The sequence below is a fragment of the Eulemur rufifrons genome, chromosome 21 (genome assembly GCF_041146395.1).
Source record: "Eulemur rufifrons isolate Redbay chromosome 21, OSU_ERuf_1, whole genome shotgun sequence".
NCBI lineage: Eukaryota > Metazoa > Chordata > Mammalia > Primates > Lemuridae > Eulemur > Eulemur rufifrons.
This window is the reverse complement of record NC_091003.1, coordinates 795,505-820,151: the sequence shown is the minus strand read 5'-3', so window position 1 is coordinate 820,151 and position 24,647 is coordinate 795,505. Positions and strand designations below refer to the sequence as shown.

At 49.6% G+C, this 24,647-nt stretch overlaps 1 protein-coding gene across 1 annotated transcript in view; it reads left to right on the top strand.

Moving 5' to 3' along the window:
• LOC138401861 (E1A-binding protein p400-like) overlaps nt 1–24,647 on the top strand; it is a 70,534-nt gene that overhangs the window by 13,598 nt on the left and 32,289 nt on the right. The window contains exons 11-23 of the mRNA XM_069497493.1: nt 1,705–1,759; nt 4,694–4,783; nt 6,017–6,124; nt 9,207–9,394; nt 9,696–9,873; nt 10,259–10,395; nt 12,756–12,925; nt 14,250–14,424; nt 15,189–15,325; nt 18,660–18,846; nt 19,822–19,988; nt 21,350–21,504; nt 23,235–23,399. Of these exons, the coding sequence (XP_069353594.1) occupies nt 1,705–1,759; nt 4,694–4,783; nt 6,017–6,124; nt 9,207–9,394; nt 9,696–9,873; nt 10,259–10,395; nt 12,756–12,925; nt 14,250–14,424; nt 15,189–15,325; nt 18,660–18,846; nt 19,822–19,988; nt 21,350–21,504; nt 23,235–23,399 (1,912 nt within the window). The remainder of the gene's footprint in view (nt 1–1,704; nt 1,760–4,693; nt 4,784–6,016; nt 6,125–9,206; nt 9,395–9,695; nt 9,874–10,258; nt 10,396–12,755; nt 12,926–14,249; nt 14,425–15,188; nt 15,326–18,659; nt 18,847–19,821; nt 19,989–21,349; nt 21,505–23,234; nt 23,400–24,647) is intronic.

Genomic DNA, 24,647 nt, shown 5'->3' with positions numbered 1-24,647 from the left:
GCAATGGGTGTTTCCCAGACGCCTCGGGGGGTCTTGTGAATATTTTTACAACACTTATTTTACTTATTTTATCACCTTCCTTACCTGAAATAGTCTGAATTCCAAACCCTCTGTGGCCCTAAGGATTTTGGATAAGGGATTATGTACCTATACTATAAATAAAGCGTATCATTTATGTTTATGAATTTCTGAATATCACTTTTAAATGTGGTATGTACTCTAGAGGTGACATGGGTGGAAAAACCTCTGTGTGGGGCTTTGTATTTTGAAGTTCTGGCCGCTGAAACCTAAACCTGTATCTGTCATCGCCATGGTAAACGGCTGTAATACAATGAATGGTTGCTGTGAAAGCTGTTGATGCTGCGCACACAGATCATTGTTAAAAATCTTTCAAGGCCGGGCGCGGTGGCTCACACCTGTAATCCTAGCACTCTGGGAGGCCGAGGCGGGCGAATCGCTCGAGGTCAGGAGTTCGAGACCAGCCTGAGCAAGAGTGAGACCCTGTCTCTACTAAAACTAGAAATAAATTAGCGAAACAACTAAAAATAGAAAAAATTAGCTGGGCATGGTGTCGCATGCCTGTAGTCCCAGCTACTTGGGAGGCTGAGGCAGAAGGATTCCTTGAGCCCAGGAGTTTGAGGTTGCTGTGAGCTAGGCTAACGCCAGGGCACTCTAGTCTAGGCAACAAAGGGAGACTCTGTCTGCAAAAAAAAAAAACAAAACCTTTCAATAATGAAATACAGAAATAGATTGACAGTTGACACACATGTGAAGAGAGACTACATGGCGGAACCACTTGGGAAGCACTTCTATCTTTGTGAGCCAGCACAGGTTTCTGAGCATGTGCCTGGCCGTGGGAGCGCAGTGGAAAGATTAGGTCTTGTGCTGATTCTCTGAGGAACTGTTAGGTCGCCAGCACCCACAGCATTGAGCAAAGCAATCCTCCAGGACAGTGTTCAGTTCGGTTGATGACACGTCTTTTAAGAAAAAGTCCTAGTTTGGGGATTCTTCACCAGTGCAGATGAACTTGACCCTAAATTGAAAATATTATTTTTAATATAAGGTGTTAGATTTATTCATTTATCATAGAAGTTTATTCAGTTTGTGGTGACGCTGGCTTTGGCTGATCAGAGATTTGACTCAGGTGTTCAGCTGACGTGTGGTGCACCTAGAAGATGTGAGTTTGTACCATGTTTGAGAAAAAGATTTTAAACATCCATTTTCTACCCCTTTATCTTTCACATTTAATGGCTGAATTAAAAATATATGTACTTAAATAGAATTAAATACTATCTTTAAGGTTTATGTGGTCATTTCCATCTGTTCAAAAGTAAAATTTGTTGAAATTCTGATGCAGGTATAAAAAATGTGTTTCACTACTTTTGTATTTATGCAAAAGCACTGGTGGGCCCGAGCTGGGGAGCAGGTGAAGGTTGTTATTCTCATGCGGTAGTTTTCGAGTTATTCTGAGTGAGTGACGCATTCCGCAGCCCCGCCTGCCCCCTCTGCCCTTCCAGGCACAGTTCCTGCGTCTACTGGCAAATCCACCTTGTCCTGGGTCTTGACCCGCTGTTTTCTGCACCTGCTGTGGGGAAGTCGCTTGCTGTAATGGGCTTTCCAAATGTGAAAGTGTATGTTCTTAACTATCAAGTGTGTGTTTTGCTTTCTTAGTGATAACATTTGGTCCTGCATTTTAAACTGTAGGACTCTCCTTCCGGAAAGAAAAGAAAAGTGAGCACATCTTTAACTGACGAAGAAGGTTAGTCACCGTCCAGACCGGTTTAGAGCTTATCGGCTGTTGGTCCCCTGCGTCCTGCCCCCAGCCTCCTCACGTGAGAGGAGGAATGTCTAAGGTTCAGTCCCAAATGTTCACTATTGTGTATTAGAGGTAGTAAAAGAAGAAAAGTTATTTGTTTTGTCTTGCCAGTTAGTGGGTGAGATTCCTTTTTTTTAGGTAAAATATGGTATTATGTAGAATATAACTTTAGCAAAACATAGTACTTTTACTGTTTGGAAGTAGACGTATTCTTTTCATCAAAGCACCTTTCATCTCATGCCAGAAAGTAATTAGAAACTAGAATGTTCCTCTTCTTTGTGTAATTGCACCTCACGCTCGTGGTGCTGCGTGAGTCATGGTCCTCGTTTACCGCCCAACTTCCTCCCGGGCGCCCGGCCTGGCTTTGTTTCTGACCACACCTCGGTCCCTAGAATGGGGTCCCGGAGGGAAAGACGGGTGGGCCGTCCTCGTGGATGCCTCTGCCCACCCCCTCGGCCCTTCCCGCGCCCGCCCCACACCTGCCCCACTCCCCGACCCTGTGCCCCTCTCAGGCCCCGACCCCGCGCCCCTCTCAGGCCCCGACCCCGTCCCCACGGACCCCGCTAATTCCTGAGCTGAATTCTGCCCTCTGCCTCCCAGTCCGCACACCTGTTTCTGGGCCTGGTTTACTCGGGTCACATCCGGAGAAAACTGTATTTTCCATCTGCGATTGGTTGAAAAAGATCCACGGATGAGTGGACTTACGTAGCTCTAACCTGTTTTGTTCAAGGGTCAGCTACATCTTAGAATCAGTTTATCCATGAGCTTCCATGAAAACTCCTGGGAGATTTTGATGGAAGTTGTAATGCATTTTTGGCTAGGTTTGGGGAGAATTGACAGCTTCCTGCAAATGTCTCTGTCTGAGACCATGGTGTAGCCAGCCATGGATTTGGAACTTGGGTAGTAACATCTCTCAGCAGTGCTTCAAAATTTACCCGTGGGGGGTTTTGCACATATTTTATTAGGTTTATACCTGGAGACTATATATTTTTTGATGCTGTTGCAAATGATATATTTTTTTGTAAAGTCAAGTTTCTTGAGGTATAATTTACAAGCACGCAAATTCACCCGTTCTGGTGCGCAGTGCTGTGAGTTTTGACAAATGCACTCCGTCCTGTAACCATCACCACAGTCTAGGCATAGGACACTGTCGTTCCCGTCACCCTTTCCTGCGCCCCGCTGCTGACAGCCCCTGGTCTCTTTGTCCCTGTTGCTTTGGCCTCACCAGAAAGTCGCACAGTGGAGTCATACGATGCAGAGGCCTTTGGGTCTGGCTTCTCGAGCTGTTTGCAGCTGTTGAGGTTTATGAATCTTTATTGGCAGAAAGTTTTCTTAAATCATGAGTAAGTATGTGGGTCAGATGCTTTTCCTGCGTCTGTTGAGAGGATCACAGGTTTTTCTTCTTTAGTTTGTTAGTAAGATGAATTACAATGATGTCTAGATTATGTTGATATCTAGAACTTTAATTCAGTTATGGATTTTCTTGTATTTTTCTTTTATTTTCTCTTCTTTTTCCCATGGTTTTTAATCACCTTCAGTTCCTACGCTTCTCAGAGAATCTCTTGGATTTGTTTCTCCGCTTATTTCAGTGCATCCTCCCCAGTTTTTCCCATTCTGAGTCTGTGTGGCAGGTCCCTGAGGACCTGTGTGGGCCACCTGCTCCACCCTGCCCTGGTTTTACTCTGGGAACTCCACATGTGAGGCCCCGGCACTGGTGGCTGGCCAGGCGCCTCACCCCGCTGTGCTGGGCAGAGTCCAGGGGGCTGGCAGGGCGGGGCTGCGTCTCCCCCCCCCCACACAGCTGCGCTGCGGGACAGGGCTCCGCCCTCCTTCCCCTGCTGCTCACTCTCCTGCTCTCTTACGTTTCCTGCCCCGTCTAGTCTTCCACAGCGACCCTGGGGTGAAGCCAGCAGCCCGCTAATCCAGAAGTGGCTTCTAACGACCCCGCCTTCACTCAGCATAACCAGGGAACAGGGAAGCTGTGTAGACACTTACGTGTGTTTGTTGAATACTTGCATAAAATGAAAATAGAGTCATTAGAGGTTCCTTTTTATTATGTGTGTTAATTCACATGCCTTAATCGGTATAGAAGAAAAATAGGAAGTCCTTTTTTGAATTTCTGTTCTCGATGGTTGTGTCTGAGACTTCAGAGGAGGAAATAAACCGGGCAGGTTGCACAGTTGTGAAGACCCGCTGTTCTCCTTGAAGAGCTGCCAGTGACGGGGCCCCAGGGGAGCGTCTGGCGGGGGGAGCACCTGTAGAGGGCAGCTGTCTGGGAGTCAGGCTGGTGACTGGTGACGGGCTCAGAGCTGCTTCACCTCCAGGGGGAGAGCTGAGAGGCCCCGTGTTGGGGCCACATTGATGCCTAGAGACAAAAAGATGCTTCCACGTTTTCTATAAAGTTTTATTGATAACTTACTGTTTCAAGTTTTATTGATAACTTATTGTTTCTTGGTGTAGGTGAGAAGAAAGTACCTCTAGTTCATTAAAAAAACCTTTTTTAAGCTTAAAAATGAAATTTTTTTCTGTTTTCTAAAAGAATGTTTTATTTCCCTTTGTTTTTTAAAACACATTTGAAACTCTGCTTCTAAGTACCAGGTATCAATCTTTTCTAAAAACGTTTTTTTCCAAGTGATTCAACCTCAGGACAGAGGCATACACTCTGGGAATAGGACATTCTTTTTAAAGTGAGGAAGAGCAACTGGAAACAGTGTCAGAGCAGGCAGTGGCTACGGGCGAGTCCGCACGGGCCCCGGAAGCACTTTCCGTTGTGAGATTGGTTTCTGACCTTCAGAACACTGTGTTTGAGAATTATTAAGAAAAATCTCTTTTAAGCGTAGAATTGATTGTATATTTTGGACATGATTTTGATTTTAGTGGAAGATGAGGAAGAAACAATTGAAGAACAAGAAACGAAAGAAGGAAACATCAACCACCAAGCCGAGCTGTCTCACTTGGTCAGGGAAGGTGAGTGGGTGACGCGTCGACTTGTGCGTCCCATGCTGGGCGTGTCAGGAGCCTACGCTGCTCACAGGTGCTGGAACGAGGTCTCGTCCTTACAAAGCCCCCAGAATGTCACTGGGAGCTTCAGGCCCCAGGAGAAAAGGGCAGTGAGGTGTGTGACATGCCGCAGCCCTTAACCAAGAGCTTTTGTGTTTGTTTTTGAGACAGAGTCTCACTTGGTCACCCTAGGTAGAGGGCAGCGGCGTCATTGCAGCTCGGTACTGCAACCTCAAACTCCTGAGTGCAAGCAGTCCTCCCGCCTCGGCCTCCCGGAGTGCTGGGGTTGCAGGAGAGCCACTGTGCCCGGCCACCCAAGAGTTTTAAAGTACTCTCTGGGGACGGTATCTGGGAGTAGAACTGCCAGGTCACGCGGCAACTCTGTTTCAGTTGTTCCAAGTGGTCCTCCGTGACAGAGAGAGCAGGTCGCGCTTCCAGCTCAATGGCGAAAGGCTCTTACTCGAGATGGAAGCTGCGTGAGGTCCGCGCCCTGGCGTGTTCTCAAGGTCAAGATGCCATGAAAAGTGCTGTCCCCGAGCTGGCAGGTCATGAGGGCGGTGGCCGCAGTGCCGTTGGTGCCATTGCTGTGGTCTGTGCTCAGGTGGTCACATTTGCTTCTGTGCCGTCAGCACAGGTGTCACTGCTGTCTTGGTGTCTTGTGAAAGCAGTTGAGCCTGTGCCCCCCAAGGGTCCCGGGGTCTCTCGGAGGTTTGACCAGCTCGGTACTAAGGTAGTTTTATTGGTAATGGGAAGAATCCAGTATGGAAAAGAAAGAGATTAATAATTCTGGAGGGAAAAGGAAGAAATGAAGATCTTAGAAAGGGGGAAAAAGATAGGATCCCATGTGTAGGCTTCGGATGAGGACACCTTCTGCTGGGACAGCAAGGGACTTGCGGAGACGTCCTCCTTGAAGTCCGACCGCTAACCCCCTGTTGGCAGTGGTGAACGGGAAGCGTGTGGCCTGTGGCATGACCCCTGGGTGTGTGTGGCAGGGGTGGAGCCTTTGTGTGTGGTGCCTTCTTCGGAAACGTCACCACAGCGGAGCCCTCGCCCCGCGCTCTGTTTCCAGCTCAGTGGGTTCTCGCAGTGCCTGCACCGTGAGAACCGCTGGGCCTGGTGCAGAGCGTGTGTGCAGTGAAGTAAAGTCGTCTGTGAAAGGGAAAAAGCCTAAACGGTTTCTGTCCTCACTGCCGTCCCCAGCTGACCTGCCGCTGGACGACTTGCTGAAGTTGTACGAGGGAGCGTTTGTGGAGAACTCCAGGTGGCCCCCGCCTGTCCTCGGGAGCGAAGGATCAGCCAGTGAGGAAGGTGACTCTGACGGTGGCTCTGCACTGTGAGGTTCAAGACTGACATGAAGGAAAAGACTAGTATTCGTCACTTCCAAGTGTGGTCGTGGACGTTTTTACTTGTTTCCTTCATAGTCGTTTGTGCTTTCCAAATTTTCTGCATTAAGTGATCTTTTATAATCAGAAAACAGTATGAATTATTTTACATATAGTACTGTGTTTTAGAAAACTGATTTTTTGAATGAATCAAATCACAGGTTACTAAAATGGGTCATTTCTGCTTTTAGCAGATTGTTTACACTCTTGTGTACATATTGCAACTCCAGCCTTGTAGTTTTGAATCTAAGTTTAGATAAAGTTTCAATTAAGATTTTAGAACACTAAACTGGAAACAATTCTAGCGCACCGTGGGTGCTAGTGCATCCTCACACCTCAGCTGGAAATCTGTCCCCTAGTGCACTGTGGGTGCTAGTGCGTCCTCACACCTCAGCTGGAAATCTATCCCCTAGTGCACTGTGCGTGCTAGTGCATCCTCACACCTCAGCTGGAAATCTATCTCCTAGTGCACTGTGGGTGCTAGTGCATCCTCACACCTCAGCTGGAAATCTATCTCCTAGTGCACTGTGGGTGCTAGTGCATCCTCACACCTCAGCTGGAAATCTGTCCCCTAGTGCACTGTGGGTGCTAGTGCATCCTCACACCTCAGCTGGAAATCTATCCCCTAGTGCACTGTGGGTGCTAGTGCGTCCTCACACCTCAGCTGGAAATCTATCCCCTAGTGCACTGTGGGTGCTAGTGCGTCCTCACACCTCAGCTGGAAATCTATCTCCTAGTGCACTGTGGGTGCTAGTGCGTCCTCACACCTCAGCTGGAAATCTATCTCCTAGTGCACTGTGGGTGCTAGTGCGTCCTCACACCTCAGCTGGAAATCTATCCCCTAGTGCACTGTGCGTGCTAGTGCGTCCTCACACCTCAGCTGGAAATCTATCCCCTAGTGCACTGTGCGTGCTAGTGCATCCTCACACCTCAGCTGGAAATCTATCCCCTAGTGCACTGTGGGTGCTAGTGCGTCCTCACACCTCAGCTGGAAATCTATCCCCTAGTGCACTGTGCGTGCTAGTGCGTCCTCACACCTCAGCTGGAAATCTATCCCCTAGTGCACTGTGCGTGCTAGTGCGTCCTCATACCTCAGCTGGAAATCTATCCCCTAGTGCACTGTGCGTGCTAGTGCGTCCTCACACCTCAGCTGGAAATCTATCCCCTAGTGCACTGTGGGTGCTAGTGCATCCTCACACCTCAGCTGGAAATCTATCTCCTAGTGCACTGTGGGTGCTAGTGCGTCCTCATACCTCAGCTGGAAATCTATCCCCTAGTGCACTGTGCGTGCTAGTGCATCCTCACACCTCAGCTGGAAATCTATCTCCTAGTGCACTGTGCGTGCTAGTGCATCCTCACACCTCAGCTGGAAATCTATCCCCTAGTGCACTGTGGGTGCTAGTGCATCCTCACACCTCAGCTGGAAATCTATCTCCTAGTGCACTGTGGGTGCTAGTGCGTCCTCATACCTCAGCTGGAAATCTATCTCCTAGTGCACTGTGGGTGCTAGTGCGTCCTCACACCTCAGCTGGAAATCTATCCCCTAGTGCACTGTGGGTGCTAGTGCGTCCTCACACCTCAGCTGGAAATCTATCCCCTAGTGCACTGTGGGTGCTAGTGCGTCCTCACACCTCAGCTGGAAATCTATCCCCTAGTGTGCCGTGCGTGCCAGCTTACCCTCACATTCCCGTTCTGTGCCTTGTGGCTTCTCAGGCCACTTCCTGACGAGGAATGTGTGGCTCTTGTCCTATGCCCAAACATAATTTTTATCATAAAGGTGTTTTTTTTGAAAGATCACAATAACACATGTTCCAACTTGCATCTTAGCAATTCAGTTTATAAATTAAAAATGTTTAAGTATAATTTATTTTGTTCTAGGAAAAATATTTAATTTTTTGAGTCCCTAAATACTGTTGAAAGCAAATATTCATGATTTCAGGTCCTGAGCCTATACAGACTTGTGGGTGAGCCCTGGGGCACAGGCAGTGTCTTTTTTTCTTTTTTTTTTTTGTCTCTTTTTTCTTTTCTTTTTTGTCTCGCTCTGTTGCCCGGGCTAGAGTGAGTGCCGTGTCGTCAGCCTAGCTCACAGCAACCTCAAACTCCTGAGCTCAAGCGATCCTCCTGCCTCAGCCTCCCGAGTAGCTGGGACTACAGGCATGCGCCACTATGCACAGCTAATTTTTTCTCTATATATTTTTAGTTGTCCCTATAATTTCTTTCTATTTTTAGTAGAGACGGGGTCTCGCTCTTGCTCAGGCTGGTCTGGAACTCCTGAGCTCAAATGTTTATCTACCTGCCTCGGCCTCCCAGAGTGCTAGGATTACAGGCGGGAGCCACCGCGCCCGGCCCTCAGGCAGCATCCTTAAACAGCTTCTCAGAAGCTGGCTGTGCTCTGACCCCAGCTGGCCTTCTCTCACTTGCAGTGAGAAGAAATTTCATGAATTGCTGAATTTTGGATGTTTTTGACAAGCTTTTATGCATCCCAAGAATTTTCTTCTCCTATGGATGATTTTACTTAATTTCAGACTTTTAAAAATTCATACCATCCCATCAAATAGGCACTTGACTTTATAACTCCAGAAACATGGATATTATTAAGCAATCTTATTTTTCAAAATTTTGTATATGTTAATTTCTAGAAAGTGTTCAATGTTAACAATCCATAGGTATAGTCGTCCCCCAGGACTCCCCACACCGAAATCCAGGGTGCGCAAGTCCCTGGTGTAAAGTGGTGTCGAGTTTGCGTGTAGCCTACGCACACCTTCCCGCACACCTTAAATCTTCTCTGGATCACCTGTGACACCTCACACAGTGCACTTGCTGTGTAACTGGTTGTTACACTCTATTTTTATACTTGTATTTTTTAATTAGTTTTTTTCTGAATATTTCTGATATGTAGGTGGTTGAATCTATGGACGTGGAAACTATGGGTACAGAAACTAGGGGTGCGGAAACTGTGGGTGTGGAGGGCCAACTGTAATAACCCAGTCTCCCCCGTGTGTCCCCAGACGTGGAACAGACCCCGAAGGACAGAGGGAAGGCGGAAGTGGTTGTCATAGACTCGCTCCTCAGCATGGACCAGTGCCGCGACGGGGAAAGGATGAGTGTCGCCAGGAAGCACGCGAGGGACATCTCGGAGGTGGCGGCGGCCGCAGAAGTGCTGCTGCCCAAAGGCAGTGCTCGGGTCACGACAGCGGTACAGTTTTGCTTTTTGATGGCGTAGGTGCCCAGTGGACCTTTCCAATGTCTTTACTAAGCTCTTAGGCAAAGTGTAAGGAATATATTGTTAGTCAGATTTTACCAAAAATCACATAGTTTTTATTTTGTCTATGCCCATCGGTTGACTGACTTGTGTTAATTTAAGAAGTGCCCCTGCTAGCAAAGAAAGCACAGCTGCCTAAACCAAAGGCCGTTGGTAGCTCTCTTCCTTAATCAAAAGGGAAATACACGTACATTTGTTGTGGGCTCTTTTGTTTTGTTTTTGTTTCTACAAACAGGTTAAGTATAACACCCCGTCTCTGCTCTACGGAGCTCTGCGGGAATACCAGAAGATCGGGCTGGACTGGCTCGCGAAGCTGTACAAGAGGAAGCTGAACGGCATCCTCGCGGACGACGCTGGGCTGGGGAAGACAGTGCAAGTCATCGCGCTCTTTGCACACTTGGCCTGCAACGAAGGTGAGAGGGTCCGCGACACCTGGCATGTGGCTCCTGCCCAGGCTCGGTTTCCACGTGACCTCGAGACGTGGCCACATGTTTAGACCACCCAGCAGCCACGTTTTGGATGAGGATCAGTCGATTTTACTAGCATTGCATCTCAAAGGAAAAGCTATTTCAGCTGTGTTCAATTCCAACCCTTAGTAGGAAATATGAGAATTTCATGGACTCCTAATTGTCTGAAAAAGGATTCTTTTTTCTCCATCCTTCTTTCAATAAATATTCATAAAGTACCTCTACAGAAGGTGTGGTGCGACCCGCATCATTGACCATGTCAGTGTGTTCACAATTTTTGCTTTCTAGTGGTGTTTCCCGCGAGCTGTCCCCCGCCTCGCTCTCTGTGCAGGTAACTGGGGCCCCCACCTCATCGTGGCCAGAAGCCGGAACACCCTGAAGTGGGAGCTGGAGCTGAAGCGCTGGTGCCCCGGCTTGAAGGTCCTTTTGTATCTCGGCCGCCCCCGAGGGCGCAGGGCGAAGAGACAGGTACTGCGCCCTCGCCTGGCCTGCGTCTGTGGGTGTGGGGGCGCGTGCGGATAATCGCCTTTCCCGCTGCTCCCGCCGTGCTGCACCGCGGAGGGAGGACAGGTGAGAGAAGGGAGTTGAGGTTGAGGCACCAGGTGTTTGGATTGGTGAGAGGGAGAGTTTCTCTCTGGTGAACGCTCTTAAGAAATAAACCTCGGCGGGGTTTCCAGGGGAGATTCGGGATCTCTTTCCCAAGAGGTTCCAGAACAAGAAAGAGCCCGTGGGCATAAATGGTATTGTTGAAAAGAATGACGCTGGCATCGCCTTGTGAAACACGCCTTTGATTATAAATACACAGTGTGCTCCGAAGTAATATTACTAACTTTCGTTAATATTACTTGTGAGTGCACCTAGCAGCTTGGATTCATTTCTTTTTTTCTTTTTGAGACAGAGTCTCACTCTGGCCCGGGCTGGAGTGCGGTGGCATCATCGTAGCTCACTGCAGCCTCCACCTCCTGGGCTCAAGCAACCCTCCTGCCTCAGCGTCCCAGTAGCTGGGACTGCAGGCATGACACCACGCCCGGCTAATTTCTTTTTCTTGAGTCAATGAGTCATGATGAGTCAATGTCTTCTGTAGGCTTTTCTCACAGAACTAAAAATGGGTTTCTATGTATGTATTCATTGATTCTTTCTTGCAGGTGTTACAGTTTCCATATGATTTGTGTTACTCATTTTAAAAATAAGCGATAACGTCATCTTTTCTTGCTGAGAGAGTCACACACAGAGCTCAGAGCCCTGGTGGGAGAGGCTCTCCTGTCCGCCTGGGCCCACTCGGTGCTGGGCCCGTTTCTCCTCTGTCTTCCAGGAACCTCCCATCTTCCTTCCCACTGTGTTTAATCGTTCTTGGTACTGACTCCTTCCCATCAGCATTTAAACACGCTCAAGTTCATTTCACCAATGACAAGATGGAAAAAAATAGTGTGATACACACGCATATATATATATATAAAAAACATATTAGCTTTAGTTTTCTTAATTATGAAGAGTTCTTATGTGTCAGTAAGAAGATAATGAGCAACCCAGGGGGACAGTGGGTGAGAGGAATAAATAAACATTCCCCAGAAAAATAAACACATGCAAGAAAAGATGTTGGCTGCACTCGAAAGGAAAGAAAAACAAATCAAAGCAAACTGCAGCTTTTGGGGGCGTGCCCAGTGTTGGCCGAGGTGTGGGCACCACTGGCGCAGCGTAGGTGTCCGTTGTGGGAGAAACTAGGCAATGTCTGTGAGGTTCAAGTGCATGCACTCTTTGCCGCGTTTCTGCTGTTAAAAGTGTACTCAGTACACGTGGTAGGAGAAGATGCCAGGATGCAGAGTTGTCAGCTGTAGCACTGACCACACCGGCACCCATGTGGATCCCGTAAGAAGGGTCTCCAGGGTCCAAAGGCAGCTGAGCTGCGGAGGATGCTGCCCCACGGCTGCAGGCCTGCTGCTCCGCGCACTTGCTACAGCGCCAGCAGGGCCCCTGGGGTGTGAAGGGCTCCAGGTTAGGAAACTTGAGGAGAATCAAGAAAGGGCCCCTGGAGAGGCGGGGCGTGGAGGAGCCCTGGGTGTGCGCACGCTGGTCTGGGGGCCTGGGCGGGGTGGGGAGTCCCATGGCCCAGCGCCCAGAGCCAGCGGGGTCAGGGTGTGTCCACAAAGGACACAGGGCAGGGCGGGGTGGGCAGGGAGGTCGCGGGTGCACACGGGAGGCCCCTCGGCGCTGTCTGTGGGTCGAGGGCCAGGACTACCACAGGGCAGGTGGAGGCAGGGGAGACGGGTAGGTAACATCTGCTCTATTATTTACTTATTTAATTGACAAAAACTATGTGTATTTATCACACATAATGTGTTATTTTGAAATATGTGTGCATTGTGGAATGGCTAAACTGAGCTGTTGACACGTGCATCACCTCCCACACTGATTTGTGAGAGCACTTAAATCTCCTCTGGGTGATTTTCAAAATACGACACGTTGTTGTCAGCTGTAGTCACCCTCTGTGCAGGGATCCCTTGCACTCGTCCTCCCGTCTCACTGGACCTCGTCCCTCTGACCAACCTCCCAACCCACCCTCAGCCCAGCCCTGGCCCTGGCTGCGCCTGGGCTTCGCAGGGCTCTCCCCTCCGCTGCACCTGTGCTGCCCGCAGGCGGCGTCGCCCTGTGATCTCAGGCAGCCTGTCCTCTGCAGGGACTGGTGGGGCCCAGGCCGCCTTACTCAGAGATCCTCCCCCAGAGCTGGGGACGTGTGCGGCACACGTCAGCGGACATTTGCAGAATCAGTGAGCAAATGAGTGACGTGCTCTTATTGCGCAGAGTCGGTAACAAGCTCGTTTCTTTCGAAGGGATGGATGGAGCCCAACAGCTTCCACATCTGTGTCACCTCCTACAAGCAGTTCTTCAGGGACCACCATGCCCTGGCCCGCGTGCGGTGGAAGTACCTGGTGGTCGACGAGATGCAGCAGATAAAGAACATGACGGAGAAGCACTGGGAGGTGCTCTTTCTCCTGCGAAGGTCTGCGGCCGGCGCGTCTTCCCGACATGTCAGCTCCTGGGCTTTTGTTGCTGCCCAACAGCAGCAGGAACTGTGGGGAAATTCGGGCTGGGGATGGTCGTCACATGCGCGAGTGTGAGCATGCGTGTGACACACAAAATGCACCACGCGGCTGTGCCGCGTGGCCACGTGATCTGGGGCGGGGTGACGAGCATTCCTTCACTGTCCCGGGAGTCCTCTGGCCTGACTCGAGAGCCTTCTGTGACAATCGTTTGTCTGAAAATCAGCTCATACCTGTCTGAAGGGTTTGTAATTTTATCATAAGTAGAAATAAAAACTTCAAAGATCACTCCAGTGCAAAGGAGATTCCTTTTTGGAAAAAAGGCACAGAATTTGTACTTAATTTCTTAGGTTGCCATTCAAGGGCATGCCAGATATTTATTTATTAAGTGACGTTGTAGTGGTTAAAAGAAGTTAAACTCATCTGAAGAATGTATGAAATTATTATTAAAGAGGTTAGTTTAGGTGCTTCCTGGGAGAACCCAGCCCAGAAAAAGCGCTGATGCCTATGACTCAGTGTTAGGAGATGGATTTTGGACGAATCCTGGATGAAGCTAAGGAAGGATCTGGATTATGAGGTTATGTTAGAGTTGGTTATGTCAATTATCGCCTAAAAATGTGAGCCAGTGGCTAGAAGTTTAGATAGGTTTGTCACACAGACTTTAACAGTGTTTGCTGTCACAGGACTTGACATTCATAATTAAAGGACTTTAAAAAAGAAACAAATTTGAGAAAATGTTTGACGGAAGGAAAATTTCCATGTATTTTGGGTTTACAAGTAAGGACGTAAAAGAAATAAAAATATTCTTTAAGTGAGTAATAGATTTGGTTAAACCCACAGGAAATTATTTGAAGACTCAATGTTTGAAAAAATCCAGTAGCACATACGATATAAATATTTCTGCTTTTGTGAATTTGTGGTTTAAAAACGTTGGTGCTAGCAGGTAGGAGGTGTGTTTGGAGATACGTCGTGACGCTGTTTTAGCAGACACAGCTTTGGGGAAGCTTCTCTTCTGCGTGTTGAGTGTGTGTTTGCAGCATTGGTACCGGAAGGTCCATCAGGGAGTGCCGGGTGCTACACGAGGGTCTCCTTGTGTGTTACAAGGACTCGCGTGTGTTTCCCAGCACGGCCGTGGTCCTGGAACACGCGTTCATCTGTGCTGCCGTAGTCCCCACAGATGCCACTCCGCGTGGCTGCCCTCCTGCAACACGAGTCCCCCTGGTGGGACAGAGCGTCGTGGGCGTGGTGAGGAGAGATGGGACATGCTCTTCTTCTCTTCCGCAGCCAGCACCGCCTGCTGCTGATAGACAGCCCCCTGCACAACACCCTCCCGGAGCTGTGGACCATGGTGCACTTCCTGATCCCCGGCATCTCCAGGCCCTACTTGGACTTCCCTGTGAAAACAGCCAACGAGGAGAACCAGGACTACTGCCACAAGCTCGTCATCCGGCTGCACAGAGTACGCCGTCACTCGCTTGCCGGAGCCACTGGCTCCCGAGGTCTCGCTGGGGCGTCAGACAACCCGGTGGCCACAGTCCACACACAGCAGGACGTGGGGATGGACCCTGGTCTCCCGAAGTTTTGGATCTGACTTCTCCCCCATTGTTATTTAGTTTTAGATGAAATGAGTAGAGGAGAAAAGAAAGGTTGTTGACGTCGTACTCAGTGGTGCTCAGTCCTCTGGGCTTGGCGGGAGCAGAGCCTGCACCCGGGAGAGCTGGGGGACCCTGGAGCCTGGCGTGGCCGCGATGGCATCGGCTCTCAGCCGCATCTTTGCTTTGCCTCCTTCATTTCCTTCAGGGCAGGTCTGACAGGAAGACATGAGGCTTAAACGAGAGAAAGGGCGGCAGCTTGCAGGTGCAGGGCGGCAGCTCGCAGGTGCTTGGCGGGTGGTTCTTCTGGTCCCGGAAGCACCCGGGAGGTGCCATGAGCTCAGGAGAAAGTCTGTGGCCCTGTAGCCCAGAGAGTGGCAGGCACAGAGAGATGAGAGTTTACGGTGACAGTTAAGAGGTGACAATAACAACTGTATTTTCTCCTTAAGTCACTCGGTATCTCCAACCCCACGGCATATCATAGATTGAATGCAACTGTTTCGTAGACCACATGCAGTTAAAAAAAAAGGAAGGGAAAAAAAGAAAATAATTCAATAAATCTTTTAATATGATGTTACTTGAAAAGTAGTAGGTGCCACATGAATTATAATGAAACTTATGCTGTCTTTAGATGATACAACCATTTATTTTACGGAGATCTAAACGGGATGTTGAAAAGCAACTGACTAAGAAATATGAACATGTGTTAAAATGCCGTCTTTCTAATCGTCAGAAGGCCTTATACGACGATGTTATACTACAGCCACGGTAAGGCTTGGAACAAATAGATGGAAATGGTATAATGTGATCTCTATTTCTCAGTACTGATACATTCATTCATATTCTTTGCCCTTAACCCAGTGGTCCCCAGCCTTTTTGGCACCAGGGACCGGTTTTATGGAAGACAGTTTTTCCACAGACTGGTGGGTGAGGGGTGGGGGATGGTTTGGGGATGATTCAAGTGCATCACATTTATTGTGCCGTCAGAGCTCTCTGCTAATGATAATCTGTATTCACAGCCACTCCCCAGCGCTAGCATCACCACCTCAGCTCCAGCTCAGATCATCCAGCATTAGATTCTCATGAGGAGCAACCTAGACCCCTCGCATGTGTAATCTATAGTAGGGTTCGCGCTCCTGTGAGACTCTGCTGGCCCCGCTGATCTGACAGGAGGCGGAGCTCAGGCAGTGATGCTAGCGATGGGGAGCGGCTGTAAATACAGGTGAAGCTTCGCTCACTCACCTGCCGCTCACCTCCTGCTGTGCGGCCCGATTCCTAACAGGACATGGACCGGTACCAGTCTTCAGCCCGGGGGCTGGGGACCACAGCCTTAAATTGTGTTCATTAAGATTGCATTTGCAGAGTGTCTTTTCAGATTACATTCAAATCTAGGTTAAATATAAGTCATTTTTAACCATCAATTAAGTAGGTTATTAAAAAGTGAAAGAGCATAAAATAGCTCAAGATTAGCTATGTAACTCAAAATCTGTTTGAAAGAGCATTAACATTAGGAATCAATTGTATAAACATCTCTATTAGTACACTCATACCATTATCCAGTCACTGTGTTTTTGTTTGTTTGTTTTTTTGGGGTTTTTTTTCTTTGTTATCACTTTTTTTTTTAATTTCAGCTCATTATGGGGGTACAAAAGTTCAGGTTATATATATTGCCCATATCCCCCATCCCCCCGAGTCTGAGCTTCAAGCGTGTCCATTCCCTATCCAGTCACTGTTTATGTGTCTGAGTTCAGTAAGAGCCAACAGTGTTTTTATCTTTTCCCCGTATTGGGTATCTTAGTTCTCCATCCACAGTTACTGTGTGTGAGTGAATATAAAATAGTGAGCACTGACCGCGCTGTGCAGGGAGAGGGAGACGTTGCCAGTGTTAGATGAAGGCTCCTGGGAGAGCAGGGACAGGCACCGACTCCAGTGTCCCTGAGAATTGACAAGAATTCTTTCTGGGGAAGTCCATGGGCCCGTCCAGGACGGCGTCCTGGGAACACTGGGCTTTGGGTTTAGTGCTTCTGGCAGGAACATTGTCAGGAGACTCAGGCTGCTCCGTCCCTTGACCTTGCAAAGCTTCCAAGGTCCCTGTGGCTTCCCCTCATGTCTTCTCAGGAGCAGGTCAAAGCAGAACACTTGTGAGGGCCAAGTGAGCATCGGCTGCTGGGAGGAGGAGGGCGTGGCAGAGGCTCATGGGCGTGTGACCGAGAGCCAAACCCAGAGGCTGATCTGGGCCAGTGCCACTCAGACATCTGCCCCCAGTGTAGAGAGATTGTGCAGTGGAAGCAGCACCATGACAGTGACAGTGACTCTGCTCTTGTTGGGACTGGCCACTAAGTCTGGGGGACACCCGTGGTCCTGGGGTTTCTTTTGCTTCTCTCCTGTGTTGGATCTGCTTCCTAGGTCCCGGGTCTTCTTTTGTTGTTGTTGTTTGCTGTTGGTTCCTACTTACTCTCTCAGTGAACAGCAGCCTCTTGAGAAAGAGTACAGGAAGAGAGAAATTTTTTTGACACAGCATCTTTAAAAAGTCCTTATTCTAGAATTCTAGTTTGGAAAACATTTTTCTTCTCAATTTTTAAGGCTTTGCTCCATTGTCTTCTTCTAGCTTCCATAGTTGCTGTTGAAAAGTCTGTAGAATTCTAATGTTTCTGATCTGTGTCCATGGTTACCTTTTGTCTTTGGAAGCTTATGGAAAATTTCTGTTTCCCATGGTGTTTGAAGTATTAAAGGAATGTGCCTTATTTGTGTCCACACTCGACACTTGAACAGGGCACTCTGTGAGCCGCAGTGATCTGGAAATGGCTTCCATTCTGGCAAATGACACTGAATTAGTTTCCTTGACGATTTCCTTCACTTAGTTTCTCTCCTCCTCTTTCCCTCCCTTGCTCTTCTCACTCTGTCTCTCAACCTCTGATCATGCAGATGTTGCACCATCTCTGGAGCTAGCTGACTTACGTCCCTGTCTTTTCTCTTTTATTCTCCATCGCTTTGTTAGCACTGGAGGTTCACTTTTTGGGAGACTTCTTCAATTTTATTTTTGAACCCTAATATTAATCATGACTTTTTAAAAAAAATTCTACAATGTTTGTTTTTATTGGCATTCTGCTTTTGTTTCCTGGATGCATTAATATTTTCTCTTATCTCCCTGAGGAAATTAATGACAATTTAAACGTCTCTTTTTTTCTTGCAGACTGTCTGTTCGCCTGAAATTGTTTTTGTTTGTTCTGGTCTCTAATCTTTTATTTTAGGGTTTTAGGGGCTTTTCTCAGATATCTGATAACCTTGAATTGTCTTTTCATGTTAAAATGAAGGACTAAGACGCTGCTGTGAGATTCTGTGGATCTGGGTGGGCTTGTCAGCTGTGAGCTCCAGTGAGGGGATGTGGCTGGGCTATTTGTGGGAGGACCCTCAAGGCACTGCTGTGTGGCTTTGCACCCCGGGCCTGTGAGGAGCTCCAAAGAGGAGTCGTTTGTTTGCCCAGAGAGTAAAGCTGGTTGCGCCTTCTGCACAGCGCGCCAGGGAAGAGAGCTGGGGGCTCTGAGCACCTGCAGCTTTGCTCTTGCACCCCACGGTAGCTGAGTTTTGCTGAGGCGAGGGAAGGGCCGCAGCAAGGAGTGGGGGGGATTAGGGACACGACCGCCTGTCTGACGGGCTGCCGCAATGTCTTCTCTCAGCGTGCCCGTCCCCTCAGCCCTGCGAGGACCTGGCTTTGCAGCTCCTGGTCCATCTGTGGGATCGGTGGTCACACGAGGCTCGTTCTGTGCTTCCCACCATCAGGTCGGGGTCTGGCTGCGTGGAGTGGCCAAGTCCAGGACCCGTGACCTGCACCGCAGCTGCTGAGATTCTGTTGCTGCGTCCACCACCCCAATGTCCTTCTCTCTGCAGTTTCATGTCTTTTAAAAATCGCTTTATAGAAGTGTCCGTGGGTCTGGGGTGGAGTGACGCTGATGCATGTGTTCAGCTGTCAAATCTCCCAGAAGCCCCATCCTCGGTTCCAGGGAATGACTCAGAGAATGGAAATCTTTCAGAGTTTTTGAATGCGCCTGAAACTGATGGGTTTTTCTTTTTTTTTTTTTTTTTTTTTTATAATTCCCTGCAGAACTCAGGAAGCTCTGAAAAGCGGACAGTTTGTCAGTGTCCTTCATGTTCTGATGAAATTGCAGAGAATCTGTAACCATCCTGATCTCATCAATCCCAGGCTTTCGGGCTCTTCCTACGTGTCTGAGGCCCTGGAATTCAGAACTGCTTCCCGCATCCTCCAGGCCCTGGAGCCCGGAGTGTGGAAGGTGACGGGAAAGGGAAATGGAACACAAAGTTGTGTCTGAGGAGCACGCGGGCCTCACGCTGTTTACAGCCACACCATCACTGTCTGGTGGTGGGAAATCTTCCCACAGCTAACTACGGTTTAGGGACCAAGGACCAGCTTTGCTGTCTTTGGCGTGGAGACATGCTGGCCCAGGGTCTTCCCCAGGCAGCTCTCCCGACCCGCCCCTCTGCCTCCTGCGTCCCCTGCTCTGTCCAGCTGTCCTCCCCTTCTCTTCCTGACCTTGGTGCTTCCCCCTGGCTGTGCATCTGGTCACCAACTGCTGTGTGTTACCCCAGTGGTCACGTTAATGGCAAAACCCTCCTAAGCAGACTCGGCGTGAGTCTTGGGCCGTCATCCTGCCGCCCCGAATTACATCAGAGTATTATAGGTTGTAACGGAGTCATTGTGCTCCTGGGTTTTCAGTGCTCTGAGTGGTAACGCACCGCAGATGCTTTTCTCCCCGAAACCTGTTCAGGGTAAAATGACGTCAGCCTGTGGACTTCCAGCCGCCCTCTCCTGTGGCCAAGGAGTGGGGCGAGTTGGTCTTTGCTCTGCGGGTCGTCCACCAAGGCAGCTGTCCCCAACCTTTTTGGCACCACAGGCCAGTTTCATGGAAGACAATTTTTGTAGGGATGAGGGGTTAGGGGTAGGCAGAGCTCGGGGGGGGGGGGGTGCGGCGCTTACACAGTGATGCGAGCGATGGGGACACCCGTAAATACAGATGAAGCTTCGCTCGCCTCCTGCTGAGCGGCCCGGTTCCTATGTTTCCTGGAAGACCATTTTTCCACGGAGGCGGGGTGGGGTGCGTGGTCCGGTTCCTAACAGGCCATGGACCAGTACCGGCCTGTAGCCTGGGGGTTGGGGACTGCAATGCTAAGGGACTGGGCCTTCTAGGTCAAGGGGGACATTCGAGGGAAGCCTGAATGTGTAACACAACGGATTCTTTTCATGCCAGGACACCGACATGTCGATCTTTGATCTGATTGGGGTAGAAAATAAAATGACACATTATGAGGCCCAGGTGCTGCCCAGACAGAAGGTGACGCGGAAGCTCATTGAAGAAATCTACAACTCACCCCCTCCTCAGTCCAGACCCCACCCGGTCAAGATCAAGCCAAGCAGGTGGGCCGCAGGAAGGAGAGGTGTGCCGGTCTGCGCGAGCAGTTAGCTGGGCTGCGCAGGCATGAATGTGGCGGGTGCTGTGGACGACTGTCCGTCCACTTCCTCTGCACCATGGCAGCCCTGCAGGCAGCTCAGGACTTGACGCTGACCTTCAGGACGGGGGTGTAGACAGGGTGCCCGGGAGGCCTGGTGTCCTCGAACATGCTGCTGAGTACAGGATCCATTTCTAGGAGTGGGTTTATGGATGATTTGCCAAACCTCCCGGGAAAGGTCAGCATTCCCAGCCTTCTGCTGGCGCGAGCCCCTCTGCCTTTTGGTTGGCCTGACTTTCCAGCCTGCTCCCCCACACCCACCTGCTCCTGCGCTGGGATGTTTGCGCCGCCCCAGGGCCCCGAGACTTGTGTTTAATCAATTTATATTAATGTAATTACTGAAATTGCTGGATTAAAATCCACAGTTGCTGGTCATTTTCAAGTTGTTCCATCTCTTCCTTCGTCTTTCTTTTGTCTTTTTCTGCTAGTTTTTGGATCGAGTCCCTTTTATGTTTCCATTCTGTCTCCACTATTTGCCTATTATTTATGCCTCTTTTAAAATTTTTGTCAGTGGTTGCCCTCGGGTTTATAAGATGTATCTTTAATTAATCACAGTCTGCCTTGAAATGACGACATGTAGTTTGACACATTGCGTGGAGCCTTCCGAGACGTGTCCTGGGCCCCCCCCTCCTGTGTGTCTTGCTGCTGTTGCTTTGCATTCCTTGCACATACGCAGAAGCACAGAACCCACTGCTTCTGTTTTTGCTGCAGACCAGAGTTTGGCAAACTAGCACTCCTGGGACAAATCCGGCCAACACCAGCACCGTCTCCGCCAACTTTCTGTCCCAGGGCCTTCCTCTTGTCCACACACGCGCAGCCACTGTCCACGACAGCCTCGCCCTCCTTGGGCCTTTCTCGTGGTGCCGCCTGGTCCTGGAGATGCCCTTCCTATGAAATATCCAGTCTCAGGAGACTGGCTGCCCCCTACAGAGCTATCTAGAAGAAAAGTACCAAGTTCTCTTAATCTCAGCCCAACTCATTATGCAATTTGAGATTAAAACCCTCCACTGTCTATGTCTGAACTTGTCTTCCCATGTAGCACGAAGATTAAATTAAGCAGTTCTAGGCCCCGTGTTGTCTGTGTGCCTCGCTGAGTGTCTGTGGCCGGTTTTGACTGTGCCGTGAGAAGCATCAGCTGTCCCGGGACTAGAGCAGGAGTGGCGTGGCCTTTCCCCAAACCCGCACGAATCGGCACACGTCTCCGCACTGTCGAGTGCTGTTGTCACGATGCACATTTGAGTAGTTTTTTGTATTAAAACTGATTCCCAGGTTGTTCCAGCCTGTTCCTTATGGACAGAAGCCAGAGGGCAAGATGGTCGTTTTTCCGAGTGTTCAGGCATCTCGTCCTGTGACCGCAGCCACCGTGGCCCAGGCAGGACAGACGAGAGGAAGACCACCTGCCACCACAGTCTCTGCAAATCAAGGTGCGTGGACCCACAGCTGAGCTGTGATGTGTGACACGGCACTGGTTACCGCGTGTGTCCCAGCCCCACACTCGACCGCCCCGCACTCGAGCCCACAGCAGCGAGACGCATGGCGCGGTGCCCCTGTCGGCCCTGCCAGGATTCCGTCTTAATGCTGCTGTTGAGCTTTGAGTTTACTGTTTTGATTTTTCAGTTATATAATTAACCACATTATGCTTGTATAGAAAGGTTACTTCTAAAGGGAAAATGCCAAGAATGTGATGGTGGTATAATCTTGGAAGATTTCTTTTAAATTGAGATTGTTCAAAATAACAATTGTAATGATGTAAACTGCTTTGCACAAACCAAGGTTATCGATTTTGGCGGCAGCAGCCCGGCCCCGCAGACCTCTTGGGCTCCCATACACCAGCAGCTGTGACCTTCAGCACAGCCATTAGCCCTGCCCGTCCTGTGAAACTGCGAAACCGCGGGCTCAGACACAGCCCCACTCACGGCCGCTGGTCCTGCCCACTCAGTGGCCAGCTCACGTTGTCTTCTTTTTTTTTAATTTATTTTATTTTTTGAGACAGAGTCTCACTCTGTTGCCTGGGCTAGAGTGCTGCGGCATCAGCCTAGCTCACAACAAACTCCAACTCCTGACCTCAAGTGATGCTCTTGCCTCAACCTCCCAGAGTGCTGGGATTACAGGCGTGAGCCACGGTGCCCGGCCCAGGGAGAATTCTTGACAAACACCCTTTGGGGTCATCTTCTCCTGGCTCGTCCTTCCTTCTTTACACGCTCCAGCCTGTCCTTTGTTCTCCACTGCACGGCCCAGTGCTTCCCGGCTGTCCTCAGCCTTGGCCCAAACACACCGGTCCATTCATCCTCCTCAGTTTCCTCACTTAGGTCAACACTAGGGTATCGCAGGTAGGTATCTTGTTTGCAAATGGTGACATTTAGCTGCTGTGCTAGTTTGCTGGGGTAGCTGCTACGTTGATTTGCTGTGTTAGTTTGCTAGGGTAGCTGCTGCGTTGGTTTGCTAGGGTAGCTGCTGCATTGGTTTGCTAGGGTAGCTGCTGCGTTGGTTTGCTAGGGTAGATGCCATAGCAAAGAACCACAGACTGGGTCAAGCCTCAGGGGGTTTCTCCCCCGGTCCTGGAGGCTGGACCGAGGTCAAGGTGTGGGCAGGGCCGGGCCCTTCGGAGGCCTCTCTCCTTGGCGGGCAGCTGTGCCTTCTCACCGTGTGCTCACACAGCCTCTGCTCTGCGTGCGGAGAGATCTTGCTCTAGCGCCGTCTCACTCCTATCAGGACGCCGGCCCCGTGGGATGAGGGCCCCGCCCTTGTGGCCTCATGAACCCTGTTACCTCCTCAGGAGCCCCTCTCCAAACACGGCCGCATTGTGTCACATTACGGGTCGGGGCTCCCGTGTGTGCGTTTGGGGCGATACGTGGTTCAGTGCGTGATAGCCACGATGTGTCAGTGGCTTGCCCTCCCCAGAGGCGGAGTCATTCCCTTATGTCCACAGCACAAAGCCTCCCGTGGACTCAGGCATGTTGTTCTAAGCAAAGCTGTGGGGTGGCGTCTGCCTAAAATGTCTTCCCTGTGACCGAGACGTTGTCGGGCAGAGCCTTTCCTCACTCTTCCTCGGGCATCCGTGTGGCCTGCGGGGAAGGCAGCGTTTCCCGTTACTGCCAGACTTCAACACGCCAGCGAGGGCCAGGCTTACACTCGCTCTGCTTCCGTTGAGCAGGTGGAGAGGCCGTGAAAGCAGCTCCGCTGGCGGCCGTTGCGGGCCCACAGAGCCGAGTGGCCCAGCCAGAGGCGCCGGTGACACTGCAGTTCCAGGGCAGCAAGTTCACGCTGTCGCACAGCCAGCTCCGGCAGCTCACGGCAGGCCAGCCGCTGCAGCTGCAAGGTACTGCCGCGCCGCGGGGCCGCTGCGTTCAACAGCTTGGAGGGACGGCAGGTTTAACAGGCAGCCTCAGTTTTGAGATGTTGAAAGGCAAAAGCCAAAAATAATAATTGTACATCTTTGAGTCTAGAGAACACAGTCGCCTAAATGCCACCAACGTTGTGGTTGTCAGAGTTAGGGTAGGGACGTGCACGTGCTTTCTGAGAACACGTGTCGGGAGGGGCCTTGCTCGTCTGTCTTCCGTGGCGCCTCCATTGTACCTCGCGAGCATGTCTGCTGGCGCCAGCTCCTGGCTCCGGGGAGCTGCGTGCGGACATGCAAATGTTCCGTGCAGGTAGGTTATAAGTAAAACCCTCCTTACGTTGGACAGTGATCAGTCGTGATCAAAGCCCAACAAGCAAGTTACTGAGAAGTAAGTTTTAGATATTTTATAGGGTCATGATAATTTAGCATTGATAATTTCCTCCTGGTTTTAAATACTCTTCTATATGCTATATACAAATTTCTTAGCAGAGACTTTAGGGGAGAACCATCAAAAAACATTAGCACCGATTTCCTTTTTTAAAATTTATTTTTAGTTGATAAAAACTGTATGTATTTGTGAGGTGCAATGTGGTGTTTTGAGAGAGATGTATTTACACACACACACACACACACACACGCTGTGGAATGATTAAGTCAGCTAGTTAACACGCATTACCTCAAATACTTACTATTTCTGTGGTAAGAACATTTAAAATCTGCTGCCTTAGCAATTTTCAAGTACATAATAATTGTTACAAAGTGGTCACGGTGCGCTAGATCTCCAGAACCTGTTTCTCCTGTCAACACCGATTTCTTCCATAAACAGTGTCATGAAGGCGGGATATGACAGCACTTAGTTTCTCTGTTATTTTTGTCAGGCTTCTTATGTGATTGTTGAAGTTAATTGGAAACTATTTTTGTTTTTAAAACTGGAGATTTAAAAAAATCAACTTTATTGAGCTATAATTAAAATGCAATAGAATGTACCCATTTTAAGTACCCACTTAGGGAGTGCTGACAAGTACAGCCATTCAACCACCAACACAATCAAGATCTAGAACATTCTCATCACCCCAGAAAGTCGCCTGGTGCCTCTTCCTGGTCTTCCCGCCCCTCAGCCCCCGGCAACCTCCGACCTGCTTTGTGTCACTAGAGATTGAATTAGTCTTCTCTAGAACTTCACGTAAATGAGTCATATTGAAATTGTCTTTAATATATATTGCTTTA